Genomic DNA, 17,539 nt, shown 5'->3' on the forward strand with positions numbered 1-17,539 from the left:
TGTCTTTTGACGAGCAGAAGTTTTGAACATTGATGAAGTCTAATTTATGAATTTTTTTTCTTTAGAGCCCTAACTTTTGACTCCTGTTGGTTCTCAGTAATCTCTGCCTCACCCACAACCACAAATATTTTCTCTTAGGTTTTCTTCTAAAAGCTTTATGTTTAGACCCATGATCCAGTTTGAGTTAATTTTTGTTTACGGTGTGAGATACGGGGATATGGGTTGAGTTTCTTTTCTTTTTCTTTCCTTTTTTTTTTTTCTCCCCCACCAGATGGACATTCGATTCAGTTGTTCCAGCACCGTTTGTTGAAAAGACTGCCTTTTCTCCATTCAATTGTTGTGCATCATTGTCGAAAATCTATTGACTATATTGTGTGGGGTCCATTTTCTGGACTTTATTTTGTTCCATTAAACTGGGTGTCTGTTTTTTTGGTAATGACACGCTGTCTTGATTTTTGTAGCTTTCATTATTGCTATTCCCCATTCCATTTTGCGGGTTTTTTTGTTTGTTTTTCTTTTCTTGGTTGCTTTCTTTCCAGTACCCCTCAGAACTCAGGTCCTTAACTGTCAGTATCCAAGAGACTGGCTGATGGAGGAAGGGGAAGAATCCAAGCTCAATAGAACAACTTTCTCTCATTTAAAAAATGGTGTCTGTTGTGCCTCTAGACTGTTCTCTTAAGGGTGACTGCTTCTGCCATCTCCCCCTGGTCCCAGGTACTCCTTCTGCTGGTCTCCAGCAGCTTCCTCCTGGTAGAGTTTCTTGTTTGTGCATTTGTCTTTCTGTTCTTCATTCTGTGCACAGCAGCCAGAATGATCTTCTTCTAAACTATAAATTGGATCTGTTTGGTCCCCGGCTTAAAGCCTGTCTCTGATGGCTGCCCATTTTGCTTAGAATGAAGTCTGAATTTCTTACCACGGCCCACAAGTCTCTTGTGTGTGCTGACCCTTCACCCACCTCTCTGATTTCACATACCCCGCACTCGATTCATGTGACTTTTAGCTACATTGGTCTCTTTCTTCTGTCCCTGGATATCCCAGGCATCTTCCTGACTGAGGGATCGTGCACCAGCTCTTCTACCTTCTAGAAACCCCATCCTCCATGTCTTGACATGGTCTTCCTCATGCGCCTCTTTAAAATCTCAGCTCACTGTTCACAGTAGCCAGGACATGGAAGCAACCTAAGTGTCCGTCGACAGATGAATGGATAAAGAAGATGTGGCACATATGTACAATGGAATATTACTCAGCCATAAAAAGAAACGAAATTGAATTATTTATAATGAGGTAGATGGACCTAGAGACTGTCATACAGAGTGAAGTAAGTCAGAAAGAGAAAAACAAATACCATATGCTAACACATATATATGGGATCTAAAAAAAAAAAGGTTCTGAAGAACCTGGGGGCAGGACAGGAATAAAGACACAGATATAGAGAATGGACTTGAGGACACGGGGAGAGGGAAGGGTAAGCTGGGACAAAGTGAGAGAGTGGCATGGACATATAAACACTACCAAATGTAAAATAGATAGCTAGTGGGAAGCAGCCGCACAGCACAGGGAGATCACAGGGAGATCAGCTCGGTGCTTTGTGACCACCTAGAGGGGTGGGATAGGGAGGGTGGGAGGGAGGGAGACACAAGAGGGAGGGGATATGGGGATATATGTATACGTATAGCTGATTCACTTTGTTATACAGCACAAACTAACACACCATTGTAAAGCAATTATACTCCAACAAAGATGTTAAAAAAAAAAAATTAAGATCTTAGCTCAGATGTTATCTCCTGAGAAAGGACTTCCCTGGCTGGCAGATTTTAGTAGCTCTTTCACCCAGTTCATTCTCTGTACAGTAGCCTGTTTTATTTTCCTCAGAGCATTTACCATTTATTTGTTTATGTGTGTGTTAATTTCCCTTCACTAGCAGGTGGGATCTTGTTCCCTTTTATAGCCGTGGTGCCTAGAACAATATGTAGCTCATCATTTTCAATAAATATTTGTATAATAAATACTCAGTAACTGTTCAGTAAACATGCAATAATTTATTATATTTAATAAATATTTGTTAAATGAACAAATATTCTATTTTGACCTATTTTTGCATTTTGATTTTTTGTCCCACAATTTTGAGCCAAGGTTGAGAGGAAGGAAGCGTGGACTGGTAGGAAATACATACACGATCCTGGGTGTCACTTGTAGTGTGATCTTAGGAATTTCATTTAAAAGTTTTTTCACCTGTAGAATGCAGGACTGGAGCTGATAGCCGCTAAAGTGCTATCCAGTTTTCTAATATTGTATGGTTTGTAAACCTATTTGTTTTGATGACTCTGGAATTTTTATTTTAAAACTTGGGGGCCTTTTGTGTCACAGTTATTTCTCTAGGTTTACATCCCTAGCCTTATATTCTTTTCCCTAAGGGAGTAATTAAAAATAGCAAGCATTTATCGACTATTTGCTTTGTGTTAGTACTGTGCTTAGCATTTGTAGACATTATTTTGTTTAAGCTTCATATCAACCCCATGAGGAAGGGAGTATTATTGTCCCAGCTTTACCAATAATGAAACCAAGCCTCTGAAGGGGTAAGTAGTTTTCTGAAGGCCACACAGGGAGGAAGTGACAGAACTGGGAACCAAACTTAGACCGACTTCAGAGCTCACACATTTAACCATTCTGTTACACTTGTCCCTTATTTGTTCCCTTGACTCTGTTCTTTCTTTTACACTGGGATCAATAGGCTGTTTATCCTGAGATCCATTATAGTATTGTACAGTGTTTAGGGTCCAGAGCTCAATAAGGGAAGTGAAATTGGTTGTGCCTGATGCACACAGTAATTGGTTAGCCTAAGTTGAAGTGTATACTAGCTCCACCTATCAGTTGGATACTCCTGACTCATACTGTGTTTCTTCCTGCTTTTTGTAACTTACTGTCATATGTAAGAATCAGAAGTTGTCATGAACACCAGTACCAAGACAGGTATTTTTAACCTGGGTCCTTGGATCTTCTTGGGTTTCATGCTTGGTTATCAGGCTGTCCATTAGCTCCCTGAAATGTTGGCAGAATTGTGTGTGTTGGGGGTGTGTGGAGGATGTACATTGTCCAGAGGAGAAATTCTGGTCTTAGGTTCACAAAAGGTCTCATGACAAAAAATGTTTGCGCCTGCACCTTACCAAGAATCGAACTGCACAAGATCCTGACATAGTACGATCCTTGTTGGAATGTGTGTAGACAGAAGGCAGTTGTCTATAGCATTATAAGGAGACATTGCTGCATAATTGTTCAGAAACCTGGAAATCAGAAGTTTACGCTGAATTTGTTTCTAAATAGTGCCCCGGGGATGAGGGAGTTTCTTGAACTGTTGGCGGGTTAAAAAAAACAACAACAACAAAAAACTGCATTATGTTGATACTGTCATAGGTATTACGGAAAATAAGTTAACCACATTAAACATTTAATCTTGAACAACTAATGATAATGATTGCTTGGGTTTTTTTTTTTTTTTTTAAAGAAATTCACGTTCTTTTATTTATTTATTTATTTATTTATGACTGTGTTGAGTCTTCGTTTCTGTGCGAGGGCTTTCTCTAGTTGCGGCAAGCGGGGGCCACTCTTCATCGCGGTGCGCGGGCCTCTCACCATCGCGGCCTCTCTTGTTGCGGAGCACAGGCTCCAGACGCGCGGGCTCAGTAATTGTGGCTCACGGGCCCAGTTGCTCTGTGGCATGTGGGATCTTCCCAGACCAGGGCTCGAACCCGTGTCCCCTGCATTGGCAGACAGATTCTCAACCACTGCGCCACCAGGGAAGCCCAGCTTGGGATATTTTTTGTATTAAGAGGTATTAACTGGAGCTAGCAGCTGCCTTCACATAGTTGTATCAAAAGAAAATACAGGCAAGTAAGTATTTCAGAATACTTTTGTTAGTCTCCTGTTCATACATGTACCTTTTAAAGGCCTGGGGCACAATGATGACTAAGAACTGGTCCCTGCCTCTTGGTCCCTGTGTTCATGATTTCGTGGGAGAGGTGGATCCATAGATGGATGAATCGTGTTTATACAAAGTTATGAACCAAGCACATGGGGACACCGGACGGGGTAGCAGTTACCCATTGAAAGCAAAAGCCTGAGGGTAAGCTAATTATAGGCAGTAGTGGGTGACAGAGGGGGATAGCTGCTGGAGGACCACACAAAGGGCGGGGACCAGTAAGGGGGGACATAAAGCACAGGGATTGCCAATACATTTGGGGGAGTCCTGTTTTTGAAATTATAAATTATCTTATTCTCTTATGATAAACTACTTTTTCTTCATTTCCCCATCTTGAGAAAATCTTGTCCATCCTACTTGTGAATAACACTACTTCATGGGATATATTAATATTGCAAACTTAAATAGTGCTGTTGACCTAATAAGCAAGAGCTAGAGCTAACCCCGTCCCCCAGACCTTTAAGTAAAACTTAATGGCACGTTCTTGAATCCTTTTGAAGGCAGCTCCGTGGCTATTCTGCCTTTGTGATTCTCATGCATTTTTTTCCCCTTGGTAGATTCCGATAAAGGGGGAGAGTTTATCTTGGTGCTCAGGTTGTCTTCTGTGACTTAACAGGGACAGTGCCACTGTGATCCCGAAGCAAAGTGGCAGTCATGTATTTTTTTTTATTTTCCCAGATGTTTCTGGGTTGATCCAAAGCAATTTATAGACACAGCTCTGTATAAGTTAATATCTGGGAAAAGAAACTGTTGAGGGCAGGAGAACAATTGAAGCTGCTGTCTACCTGGATTGAAAACTCAGAGGCTGTTTTGGGGTTCCTTTCAGCTCATATCCTCAGATGGCCCACGAGCAAAGGTAATGTCAAGGCAGGCTTTGTTGGTTGTTTCTTGCAGGCTGAACCTACCTCCTACTGTGGCTAAAACGTCCAGGTGCTCTGTCCAGCCTTCCTCACAGATGAGCGGTGGGCATGTGACCCTGTCCAGGTCAAGGAGATGTAAAGAAATGCCTTTTTCTCTTTAACGAAAGACCCATAAAGAGAAAATTGCTCTCTTTCCGTGCTTGACCATGGTTGTGTGAGGATGAGTTAATGTTCAGTTCTGCAGCAGCCATCCTGGGGGACATGGGATATGAGAGAGGTCAGGAGAACCAGAGATGCTGACCCAGAGCCTTGATACTGCCGCCATCCAGCCGAGCCTGGACTTGTCATGTGAGTAATAAAAACCCCTGTTATTTAGGCCACTTTTATTTGGGTTTCTGTAACTTGCAGGGGAACTGTCTTAAGTGATATATTGCTAAACCATGGTGACTCTCCATACATATCTCAAAATTGGAAACAACCTAAACCTTAAACCAGTTGGGAGACTTGTTAAGTGAATTCTCATATCTATACAATGGCATGTATTGTACAGCCATTAGGAGTGATATAGTCAAAGCATTATTTAGGGATATGGGAAAATGTTCTTTGATATGCTGAATAGGAAAGGAAGCATTTAACAAGACAGCATGATGTTATTTTTGTTTAAAAATGCTTATATATGCATTGAAAAAATGCTGGATGGGCTCATCAACATTATAGTTTTGTTTGGCTGGTAGGATTATGTGTAACTTTCAATTTCTTTCCATTCTGCTTGTCTTCGTTATTCATAAAACTTTTCTAATCTTAAAAAAGCTATAAATGTGAACCTAAAACTACTCTATAAAAATATTAATTAAAAAATTGTAAAACAAGATTGTATTTGTAGGCCTACTTCTCCTCTCTTCTGACCCATCTGAGTAAGTAGTACAACCATCTACCCAGTTGCTTGGGGCCCATCTTTGCAAGGTATCTCGATTTTTCCAGTTATTCTCACCCCCTTCTCCTTCCATAACCACGTCTTTCGGTGCCATCTCCGAAATAGGTCTTAACTCCTTCTACTCTTTGCAACTTGTACTGCCACAGCCCTAATCCAAGTCATTATTTTTTGGTTTGAATCCCTGTATTACCTTCTCGCTGGTCTCTCCTTTCATCCTGGCCGTTCTCAGATCCAGTCTCCACATACCATGTGAACTTTAAAAATGTTTAGATTATGTAATACTCTAGCTCAAATTACTTACTATAATGTCTTTATATAGGCCAATGAAATAGAATAAAGTACTCAGAAATTGATCGACTTATGTATGTCAGAGGGGCAGGCAGATCAGTGTGGAAAAAGATGGACACTGGAGGGGTAGTAGGTTATTTTTGTGGAAAAAAATGAAATTGGATCCACCTAGCTCATCATATGCAGAAGTCATTCTGAAAAGTATAAAAAGACAGAACTTTAAAACTTTCAGAGAAGAAAAACAACCAAGAAGACTTTTTATCTTGGGATAGAGAAGTATTTCTTAATGGGTCACAGAAAGCTCAAACCATAAGAAAAAGATATTACTCAGTTAAAATTAAAAGAGTCTGTTCATCAGAAGATATCTTAAAGAAAATGAAAAGATAAGCCAGAAACTGAGAGAAGGTATTTGTTAACACATATAGCCAACAAATAATTATCCAGATTTTACCAGTTTTGTACAGACTAAAAGTTCAAACTTAACAACAACAAACTCACCACTGCCTAAAGCGCTCATTATTCTTAAGTGAAAGTGTAAAGCCCTTTCTGTCTATGATCTGATTCCCATAATGTTGCATCTGACCCCACTTCCTCCTTGTTCACTGGGTTCCCACCAGATTTCTTTTTCTTCCTTGGTCACTGCAGGCTCCTTTCCCTATCTGGGCCTTTGCACCTGCTTTTCTCTCATCTCCGATTCTCTTCTCGCAGCTCTAGGTGCTCTCATTCTCATCCTTCAGGTCTTAGTTCAGAGGTCACTTCTTCAGAGGTGCTGTCTCTTGATTCTTAAGAATGAACGATTACTTACCAATTGTGTTAAGACCTCCCTAGTTAAGAAAGGTCCTGATGGGGCAGCAGGTACTTCACTGGGCTGGATGGTGAGGACTTGGGTTCCATTCTTGATGCGGATAAAATTTCCCACTGACTTCCACTTTGCGCCTCACATATGCAGTTGTTGACCTGTAAAATTCTGCACCCAATTCCAATGTGGTATAGTTTGCCAGATCGCCAGGCAATTCTCTGACACCAGCTGGGTGTGTCGTACAATTCAGCTGGAGATAGCATCAGATCCCACAGGTTAAGGGCTCAGCTCCACAGGAATGCCGCCCCTCCCTGCACGTCAGACACCAATCCCAAATACAGGTTATCATCTGTGTTTTTAACAACCTCCTCCTTGAGTTTGATTAATTTGCTAGAGCAGCTCACAGAGCTCAGAGAAGCATGTAACTTACCAAATTACCTGTTTTTTAATAAAAGGATGTAACTTGGGGACAGTCACATGGAAGAGATACATAGGGCAAGGTATGGGGAAAGGGTGCAGAGCTTCCACAACCTCTCCAAGTGCGCTACTCTCCCCAAATCTCCCTGTGTTCACCGACCTGGAAGCTTTCCAAACCCTGTCCTTTGGGTTGTTACATATGCATGATTGACTAAAACAGTGGCCATTGGTGATTGAACTCAACTCTCCAGCCACTCTCCCCTCCCTCCCTGAAGGTCTGATGCGTGGGACTGAAAGGTCCAACCTTCTGGTCACGTGGTTGGTTCTCCTAGCAACTGGCTCCCAACCACAAGTGCCCTCCAAAAGTCACGTCATTAACATAACAAAAGACACCTTTTATTGCTCTCTTCACTTAGGAAATTCCTAGAATTTTTGGAGCCCTGTGCCCGGAACTGTGAACTAAGACCAAATATATATTTCTTATTGTAAATCACAGTATCACAGCCTGGTTCAGTGTTTTTCAAATTGCAGTTCCTGAGATTCATGACTATGCAGTGAAATCAATAGTCAACATTTTTTATTTTAAAAAAGAAGAGAATAGAAAATATAAAAATGTGCCGCACATAGTATTTGGTATTTGTTAAACTTTTGTTTCATTTACACGTCTATTCTATGCAGATATACAACATTCACACACAGGAGTTGTGGTCGAAATGTTGGAAAGCAACTCATCTAGCTGTCATCTGAGATGCATTCTACTTCTAAAGTTCTAAGGTCAACTGCAGGGTTACTGAAGAATTTGAAGTAGATAGGCTTTTTAGATGCAGCTTTACTTTTAAAGAATACCGTGAAGTAACTAAAGAAAGCTTTTCTGAGCAGGATCCCTTAGCTTGGTAACTTTAACGACTACAACACAAAATAGAAGCCTTGGTTTCAGTAAGATAATGTGTTAAAATCTCTTCAAAAAATTCATTAAATAATTTAAACAAGCCTCCAGGAAAATGTATTTCTATTATTAATTTGCTTAGAAATACTTCTCCTAGTAAACTATGGACCATTTCAGAAAAAATTCTAATAGGATTTCTGATGGGAATGTTAATATAATAACTCAGGTTTGGGGGACTTTTGTCCTTTCCTTTTCTTGCTGTTATTACTTTGTGAGTTAAACCGCAAGTTAAGACTGTGGAATCCTTGGCACAGGACTCATGGAATTTGCTTCTTCGCTTGTTACCTGTCTTCCCCTTAAAGACCAGTCCAGAGATCTTGAGGACCATAGAGATCTGTGGTTTTAGTGTGAGGAACTCATCCTTGCAGTGATAATCTTTGTTGGGTTGCTATAAATGCTGGTCTTTCCCCTGCAGTAAATCTCATGTTGTAAGTCATCAGGAATGGATTACAGATAAGCTTAGGTTGTAAAGTTCCTTCCTTTGTTCTTTTTTATATTCTTGCTTCTTTCTATGGCTCCACTTAACTTTTAGCTTTTGCTAGAGATATTTGTTCAAAGCAAGAGCTCCCAATCTTCTGTCTAGACGGGCACATCCTATTTTCCCCACCTCTACAGCTACAGGGAAGTGGAAAGAATAGTAAAACAAACACTGCGTACTCATCACCTAGATTCACCAGTTAATATTTTGTCACTTTTGCTTTGTAATGTGTATACATACAGACAGACAGATATACACTCTGTGTGTGTGCCAAATTGTTTGAAAGTAAGAGGCAGGGAGACATGATATTTCACCCCTTAAAGTATCAGTGTGCATCTTCTATAAACAGTTTTCCAGTATAAGCATGATACAGTTAACGACCTCTATATATCCAGTGTATAGTTCATATTCGTATTTCTCTAGTTGTCCACAGAAAGTCCTTGAGAGCTCGTCTTTCTTCGTAGCAGTTGTCACCTAATCTGGTACTCACATTCAAGAGTGGCTTTGTTGTGCTGTCTCTTCAGTCTTCCCTCACACCCCCAAGAAACAGTCCCCAAGCGATTTCACTTTATGACTTTGGCATTTTGAAGATTCCAGGCCAGCCTGGGGGACTGCCCTACAACCTGGACTCGTCTGATTGTTTTCTGATGTTTAGATTCAGGTTAAGTATTTTTAGTAAAAACACGACCTTGGTGATGTTGTGTACCTGGGTGATGCTGTGTGTTTCCCAGTTGTATCACATTGTTGGCGAAGCTAGTAATCTGGGATGATACTTTGACAATGTGAATAACCTGTTCCCCAACAACATTTTACCCAGTGGTTTTAATATCTGTTGACGCTGTTAATACATTTGGAGTAATGAAGTGGTAAATTCTAAATTCTTTTTCCTTTTAAATTAATGTTCTTCTGTAAAGAAGAGCTTTTCCTGCCTTCCTCCCTTCCTCCTTCCCCTCGTTTTCCATGAGTGAGTGTGTGTGTGGGTATAGACTTCTGGATACCTTTTTCCAATAATAGCAGCAACCATTTATTGAGTGTTTATTATTTGCCAGGCACTGCGCTAAGGGTTTTATATGCACGATCTCATAATTTTCCCAACAGCCTTGGGGAGGTAGATTTTATAACCCTTTCCACTTTTTACATGAAGGAACTGAGGTCTGAAATCGTAAAGTGACCTGCTCTTGCTCACAGAGATGGTAAGGATTCCAGACAGTAGCTCTGATGTCACTTCACGATGTTGCATCCCCACGTATCATCCAGGATCTCCTTTCTCAGACTCAGCCCAGCCCACACAGACAGGGTCCCTCCTAACGCGCACCCTCACGGTCCGAGGAGTGTAGTTACCAGCCCAGTTCCGGGCCCTTTTCTGTGCTTGCTGCTTCATTTCAGAGTCTGCTGCCTTCTCTTGCCCAGCTCCTGGGTCTGTTGCTCCCGCCCTTACTCGTCCCCTAGAATAATGTCTCCTGCTTGGATCAAGGCACACGTGTTCAGTGCACCTAGCTTGGCCAGCTGGTTGGAAGAGCCATTTTCTAGTCCTTGGCCTCGTGGCATGTCCCACAGCTCCACCTGTTTTCTTGTGGTACCGTGGACTCCACTCCTGGCAACTGGGTTTAAAATTATGTTGTAATCTACTACAGTTACTGTTCTTTACGATGCTTGAATTGTCTCAAGTTTTGCCAGTGAGGACCCCTTCAAGTGGGCCCATTGTCCTATTTGTCACACCCTGTTAGTAAGTGTGCTCATGGCTCCTCGGGTGTCATTGCTTCAAAGAATGAAGCTTTTTTGTTTTTTTTTGTTTTTTTTTGGAGGCTTCTGTTGATAGCATAGTAGAAATGAAGGGTGGTGGACAAGAAAACCTCTGCTTGGTTTCCAGTTGGAGTTGTGCAGAGTTGCTAGGGATTTGTGTGGATTAAGCTTCTGCACTCACCCTGCTTCCTGCTTGGTCATTGACCAGTCAAGCCCTCGTCATCAAGCAGTTGGGGACATTTGATTAAAAAGAATTTCTGTTTTTGCTGGCAGACAGACATTTCAAAAGACATTTCCTATGAACTTGATTCTCTAGTGGTTCTTTTCTCCCTTCATTCCAAACTTGAAACTGTGAGGAGATAATTCTTTGTTACAGAATCTCCAGTAAAAAGCTATTAACAGAATTGAAGCTGCATTTACTACCTCACTGCTGTGTATTTTCAGAACTAATTACTGGCTATTTTTCAGAATTAAATTAATTACCTTAATGGAGTACTTATTTGCCTAAGTTTAAAGTTCACTCCATTTTAATGTTTATTCTCTTGAATGGCCCATCAAGGGAAAAGAAAAAAAGATTTTTATTTTGTATCCTGGTTTGATATGAGAGTGTTTTCTTTCTTTTCTTTTTCTTTCTTTTTTTTTTTTTTAAATAAGGCACCCAAGATAGTAATGACCTAGGAAGCCCAGTCAGAAGAAATTTTTCAAGATATGTATCTTTCTCAGTAGGTTTTTTTTCAGTTATGGTTACATAGAGTGTATTTTATTTTAATGTTTAAGTGGTACTGCAGTCTATGCTCTCCTCTTTTTATTTTTTTGGCTTGATCGTTTTCTTTTTTCCTTGTAAGGTAAGCATTTTTTAACCTGCTGCTTTGTGATTAGAGTGGTGATTTATCTTAAATTATTTTAATAATAAATCAGTGTTGAACTGGTGTACTCTTAAGATCCATTTCCTTTCTCTCTGTCTTCAGAAAGCAAGAGGTTTTATGTTTCTTTGGTGACTATAGGATAAAGTAAACCTTTGCAGGTTAATTGCTGTGTAATTAACACAGACAGGGTGGAGATCAGAGGACAGTAAGCCATTGGGAAACATCCACGAGCTTTTGCTGTACTATAGGGAAGTCCATTAGATTATGCTACCCCAGCTCCTTGCATAATATCCAGAGAAACCTGAGTCCTTTTCCAGGGAATCTGCTATAAGTTTTTCTCTATTGATGAGAGTCCTTGATAGAGATTCTTTTTAATTTTGAATTCTTGAATGTTATTTGTAATTTGATAAAGCCTTTTTTTTTTTTTTTTGATGGAGTAAAGGGTAAAGTTCAGTTTAGCTGTTGGTGACTTACTGTTTTTATGTAAAGAAGATGGTCTCTAATACATTGGTTTTATTGACTAACCAGTAATCATTATCAATTATACCTGTCACTGTGCTGCTAGGACAGTTTCTAAGGAGAAAACTTACAAAGAAATTTAAAAATGACCACTAAATACAGAAAGCGATTTGCTTGATGTAAACATTTAAAAACCTACTCAAGTATTTCAGTATATCTGTCTTATATTTTTATCATCTACCTTTTGGTAACTTACTTAATCTCATTTTTATCTGAAAGTTTTATATTTTAAACACTTGCTAAAAATTGCTCCTTTCTACAGGATGCCCTGAGTGTGCTTTTTTGTTTGATACTTTGTACGTATAGTGGATGACTTGTAAAATGGGTTTATGGTTGTCCCCTCTCATTTGTTTTCTCTCTCTCTCCTAAGTTCAAGGCATATTCTGTTTAACGATACTATTGTAATTTGGATGTTGTTATTCATAAAATCATTGGAAGGGCTTTATAATTTTGGTATAAAAGCAAGTGAAAAATTAAAACCTCTCAGTGCAGTGTGGCATTCTGGAACAGAAGAATGACATTAATGGAAAACAAGAGAAGTCTGAATGAAATCTGTGTTTGATTAATAGTAATGTACAATGTTAATTTTTCAGTTTTGGTAAATTGGGTATGTAAGTTTTTTTTTTTTTTTTTTTTTTAGTTTTGATAAATTCTATGGGTAGGTAAGACATTTTAACATTAGTGGAAGTTGGGTAAAGAATATATAGGAACTCTCTTTTATTTAGTAGAAATTTAATTTACCAAAAGCTTTAAATATATGGCCATATGACTAAATAGTGGTGAGCCAGGTGCCAGGGGTACAAAGAGTCCTGAGGGTGGTCTCTTCTCTCCAGAATGTCACAATCTTTTTGGCAGGTCAAGGTCTTCTTATCCGTAAAAAGATGAGTTAACAGTACCTTTATGAGGCAGCCTGTGCCAATGAATGATCCAGGGCGTCCTGTAAGTAGACACATGGCACGTTTGGAGAGGCCTTTGCAGAACAGGTGAAACATGAGCTGAGCAGGATGGGTGAGTACAACTTAGATAAGTAATGGAGAGGTTGTTCTAAGAGACAGGAGAGGCCATGAATTGAGGAAAAAATACTGGCAGTGATGATGCAGGGTGGGTTCATTACAGTCAAAATGAGCTAATGGAGACTTGCGCTAATCAAAGTATGGGATGATGAGGGTCTGACTAATATGCTGGAATTGAGATTTGACAGGATCTGGTGATGATGGATATAGGAGCACAGAAGGAAAACAAATCAGTGGTGACTGATAACTTGAGCCAGTGGAAGTTACTTAAGGGTTTGTGTTAAGCATTTCATTTTCAGGTAATGCTGAACTGCCAAGTAGACTTGTCTGGCAAGAAGTTAGACCAGGGCTACTGGAGCATGGGAAAGGAGCAAAAGGTTTAGGACTCTACCTCTGTAGCAAACAAGGAAAAGCCGAGAAGGAAATCTAACAGCAGCATTCAGAGAGAGAACTAAAGAGAGGCTGTGGCGATCACTGTAGTGTTCCTGAAGCAGGTGGAGGAGAGTTTCCTAAGGAGGATATGCTGGCTCTGGCTGAGGTGTATCAGAAAGATGACTGTGACATCTTGAAAAAATAGCTATCTGAATCATCATCAGTTTTTTTGAGATTGGTGGGCCTGGAGTCCAGATGACAGGGGGTTAAGGAGTAAGGTGGGTGTGTGGGTGTGTCTGTGTCTGTCTGTCTGTCTACAGGAGGGGGTTGTTAAGAACTGGGGACTGCGGGCTTCCCTGGTGGCGCAGTGGTTGAGAGTCTGCCTGCCAATGCAGGGGACACGGGTTCAAGCCCTGGTCTGGGAAGATCCCACATGCCGTGGAGCAACTAGGCCCGTGAGCCACAATTACTCAGCCTGCGCATCTGGAGCCTGTGCTCCGCAATGAGAGGCCGCGATAATGAGAGGCCCGCGCACCGCAAGGAAGAGTGGCCCCCACTTGCCGCAAGTAGAGAAAGCCCTCGCACAGAAACGAAGACCCAACACAGCCATAAATAAATAAATAAAAATTAAAAAAAAAAAAAAAGAACTGGGGACTGCAAATTTACACTAGTTTTTAAAGAAATTTGGCTCTCCATAGACAGGAGATATGTATATATATAGAGAGAGAGAGAGAGACATACACACACACAGACCAGTAACTGAAGAGGGCAAAAGAAGGTTAATTTAATTAAATTTAACAAACATTTATCAAGTGCCAATTATGTGCCAAGGCACTGTGTTAGGGGCAGTGGAGGACACAAAATGTGATTAAAATATAGTGGTTTTTTTCCCCTCCTGAAAAAGTGCTACCTCAAGTTCTCTTAGTGTTAGGTAGGCAATTCGTCTTAAACACAGTGCTAGAGATGCTGGAATTAGGCTTGCAAGCAGAAGAGCAAAATCAGTGACAGAACCACCTGTCTGGTGGACGTGGGGGTGACCGGAAGTTGGAGAATTGGTGGAGCAACGAAGGGAGAAGGGAAGAAAAGATGATGCGGGGGGAGGAGTCTGGTCCTTAGAAGGGAAAGGGATCCTCCTTTAAGACGGGCACAATGGAGAATAGGAGAAGATTAGTGTTAGAGCTATTTTGAGGTAGAACAGAGTACAAGTAAGGAACCCAGGACATCTTCACTATGAATGGCATGTGCTACAGACTAGGGGTATGTTTTTTGCCTTTGGAAAGTTCTGGATGGACAGGAAAATGAGGCTGTTAGTGCTTATTTTTGGTCCTGTGAGACAAAAATAAAAGAAACACCTGGGCCACTGAAAGTATTGCTTTTGGCTGAGGGGTTTTTTTTCATATCTAATGAAATAGACATATTTTTTAATTGCTCAGATATTATATGAGTGTCTCAGTGCCTGCAGTTAGCTAGGGTGTGTGTCGGCTGCAGACTCTCACAGAGCTTAGAGTCTAGGAAAGGTGGTAAGAGGGACATATGCAGACTCTTAATAAATGCTTGCTGGTTGAACTCTGATCTGAGATAGAAAGTGGCTACGTGCCCGACCCATGCACATGAAGTATTAGGGGATATAGAGTAGAAGGAGAATTGGAGCACTTTTCTGGCTATTTCAGTAGAACAAGGACTTGAAATAAATTTGCCATATATTTAGCTGAAGGCCTTGTTTCTTCATAGACCTATTTTCTATATGTTTAGAAACTATTGTGTGCTCGTGTGTTTTGGTCACAACTAAGTAACAGTACATAAAGAATTAACGAACATGATTTTGGCCACTCAAATGAAGGACGACATTATTTTGAACTCTCCATTTAGGTAGCACGTTGGCAGGACTTTAGGGTGGGCATTGGTTGGTGGAGTGTCTTTATTACTGCTCCGATTTGCCATTTTATGTATGTAAAGTTGTCTTAAAAGTGTTAGTACTATTTTATTGACTGTACTTTAAGTGCATGTAGCCAGAAAGTAGGTGCAGGTCAATTGGAGAGAAGAACTAAGTAGTGCTACCTTTGGACGTTTATTGTCAGACACAGGAAGAGATACAGAGGGGTAGAGAAGGGAAGTAAAAGTAATTTGGGGAGGAGGAAAAAAAAACCTCACGTTTTTCTTTGAAATCTTTTTCAAGATGCTTCTTACCAGTGAAGGGGAGCAGAACGTGCCACCCCACACATTTTTGAGAAAGCTATTTTGTGCCGTCCTACTTGGAAAGAAGATTATAGAAGGGACTGTTTAGCTATCCCAGGATAGGCCTAAAAAGTGATTCTAAAGGTATTAATTAAAATGTAATCACTACAGAAGTTGGTCTGAGCATTTCTCAACACTTGCTCTCACGGAACATCGTTAAGCAGGGTCTTGGTTGGCGTGGGGCCCCTGTTGAGGGATATATTTAACAGAATACCCTCCCATCACCACCCCTCCCCGCCGCCCCCCCCCGACCCGGAAGAGGCAGCAAGGCCTGCCCACCTCGCTCCCTGGAGCCCAGCTTGCTGCGGCCTCGGCTGAGGTCATGCACTCCCCTTCCGGCCTCTCGAGGGCTTTCTCCATGTGCTGCCAGTGTGCTGGTAAAAATGACTTTAAACTCTTGTCGGTACAGTTACTGGTGCATGCGTCACAGTCCCACTCAGATAAACCTGTCACAACACAGAGGCGGCCGCTGGAGAAGAGTACAAGGGCAGGCCTCTGGCTTTCCATTCGAGCATCACTAAACGTGCACAGAGTGCCCAATTATTTCAGCATTATTGAGCAAGCCTACAGGAGGACCCAAGCCTTGCTACATTAGATTTTCTTTAGTAATTTGCTCAAGTACCGCTGAGGACACTTAAAGGGCTTAAAACGGTGGCTGCAACCAGTTTCCTTTTCTGGGTTGTTAATTCAGGTTTTCTCTTTCAAATTAACTGTCGCCGCATGCTGTGTAGTGGTTCTGGGAGAACTGTTTAACACTAATTTTCTCAATTTTCAAGCTTTTTTTCTTCAATATAACTGCTTTAACAGTTAGTCACGTATATGTTTTGATTAGAGTTGTATGATAGTGAGGCATTATGTTTTGGAGACCAAAATACAGATGCTTTGTTAAATCTAATTTCATCTATTAAAAGTAACTTAGTTTCACTATTTAAAAATTAGGTTATTTACAGTGCATTGCAAAACCACCAAATCCAAGTAAAAAAGATAGCATTTCTCTATTATTCATCTCCTCCCCTTTTATATATATATATATATATATATATATATATATATATATATATATGTAAAGAATAAATCTTTCCTTCACGGGTGCTGGGCTTTCCAGGATTTTTTGCACCTCTTTCCTCTCCTTTTGTTGTTGGGGGCTGTCTCGGATATAGGGAACAAGTTCAATATCTTTGTCTCGTTTCTCACAGCAGCAACAACTCCAGGCCCAGCATTTATCACATGGACATGGTCTGCCAGTGCCTCTGACCCCGCACCCTTCGGGGCTGCAGCCCCCTGCCATCCCGCCCATTGGTAGCAGTGCCGGCCTTCTGGCCCTCTCCAGTGCCCTGGGAGGCCAGTCTCACCTTCCAATTAAAGATGAGAAGAAGCACCATGACAATGATCACCAAAGAGGTAAGCAGTTTTCTCGGGATGTCAGTCTGACATTACCTGCCTGTTGCTGAGGGTAGGTCTGGATGTCATTGTTTATTCTTGTTTCTGGATTTCGTTTTACCAGCAACTAAACAAAGGATTTCGCCTGGAAGGTAAATTAATGATTGGAAGCAGTCTTTTGCCAAGTGATACCGTAGTGGTTGGCAAGAGTTAACGTGCTTCCCAAAGGCAAGGGGGGGGACGCATTTCCTGGTTATTGCCTCTGATCCCTTGCTACCCCCTAAGTTCCCCAAGTCTAAATCAGTAATGAAGTGCCACAGTGCCCTGTGTTTGAAGTAGTGACTGGCAGTAATAGCTAATTTTGACCAAATCTATTTTGGGGAAGGATTTTACTGATCATTTACTCATTTGACAGACTCAATTATTATTTATAAATCACATATAATGCAGTGAGAATCTTGCAGGTAAGAAAACAATTTCAGTGGTCTTAGTAATTGAGAAAGTACAGCCCAAATTAATGAAATCTGTTGGTTTAACTACCTCTTTCACCCAGTCTGTTTAGAAGCATGAAATGAACTCATCTCTGCCTGTAAGAACAACAGCTGTTTACGTAAATAATTGATTGTAAGGCCAGTTGTGCTCCTTCTAGGTTGGTTTCTTCCCTCCACTAAAATAGATGATGGTGCAGAGACATTTTGATGTGACTCTTACGT

The 17,539-nt window shown here is 40.8% G+C and overlaps 1 protein-coding gene across 6 annotated transcripts in view; it reads left to right on the forward strand.

Moving 5' to 3' along the window:
- The window catches only part of TLE4 (TLE family member 4, transcriptional corepressor), a 148,219-nt gene that overhangs the window by 55,280 nt on the left and 75,400 nt on the right, over positions 1-17,539 (forward strand). For 4 of the 6 annotated variants that reach the window (XM_057548757.1, XM_057548761.1, XM_057548762.1 and 1 more), the window contains one exon: positions 16,643-16,847. In XM_057548757.1, coding sequence (XP_057404740.1) covers positions 16,643-16,847 — 205 coding nt within the window. The remainder of the gene's footprint in view (positions 1-16,642; positions 16,848-17,539) is intronic. The other 2 variants (XM_057548758.1, XM_057548760.1) reach the window with 1 other exon arrangement.

Source organism: Balaenoptera acutorostrata, chromosome 6 (genome assembly GCF_949987535.1).
Source record: "Balaenoptera acutorostrata chromosome 6, mBalAcu1.1, whole genome shotgun sequence".
NCBI lineage: Eukaryota > Metazoa > Chordata > Mammalia > Artiodactyla > Balaenopteridae > Balaenoptera > Balaenoptera acutorostrata.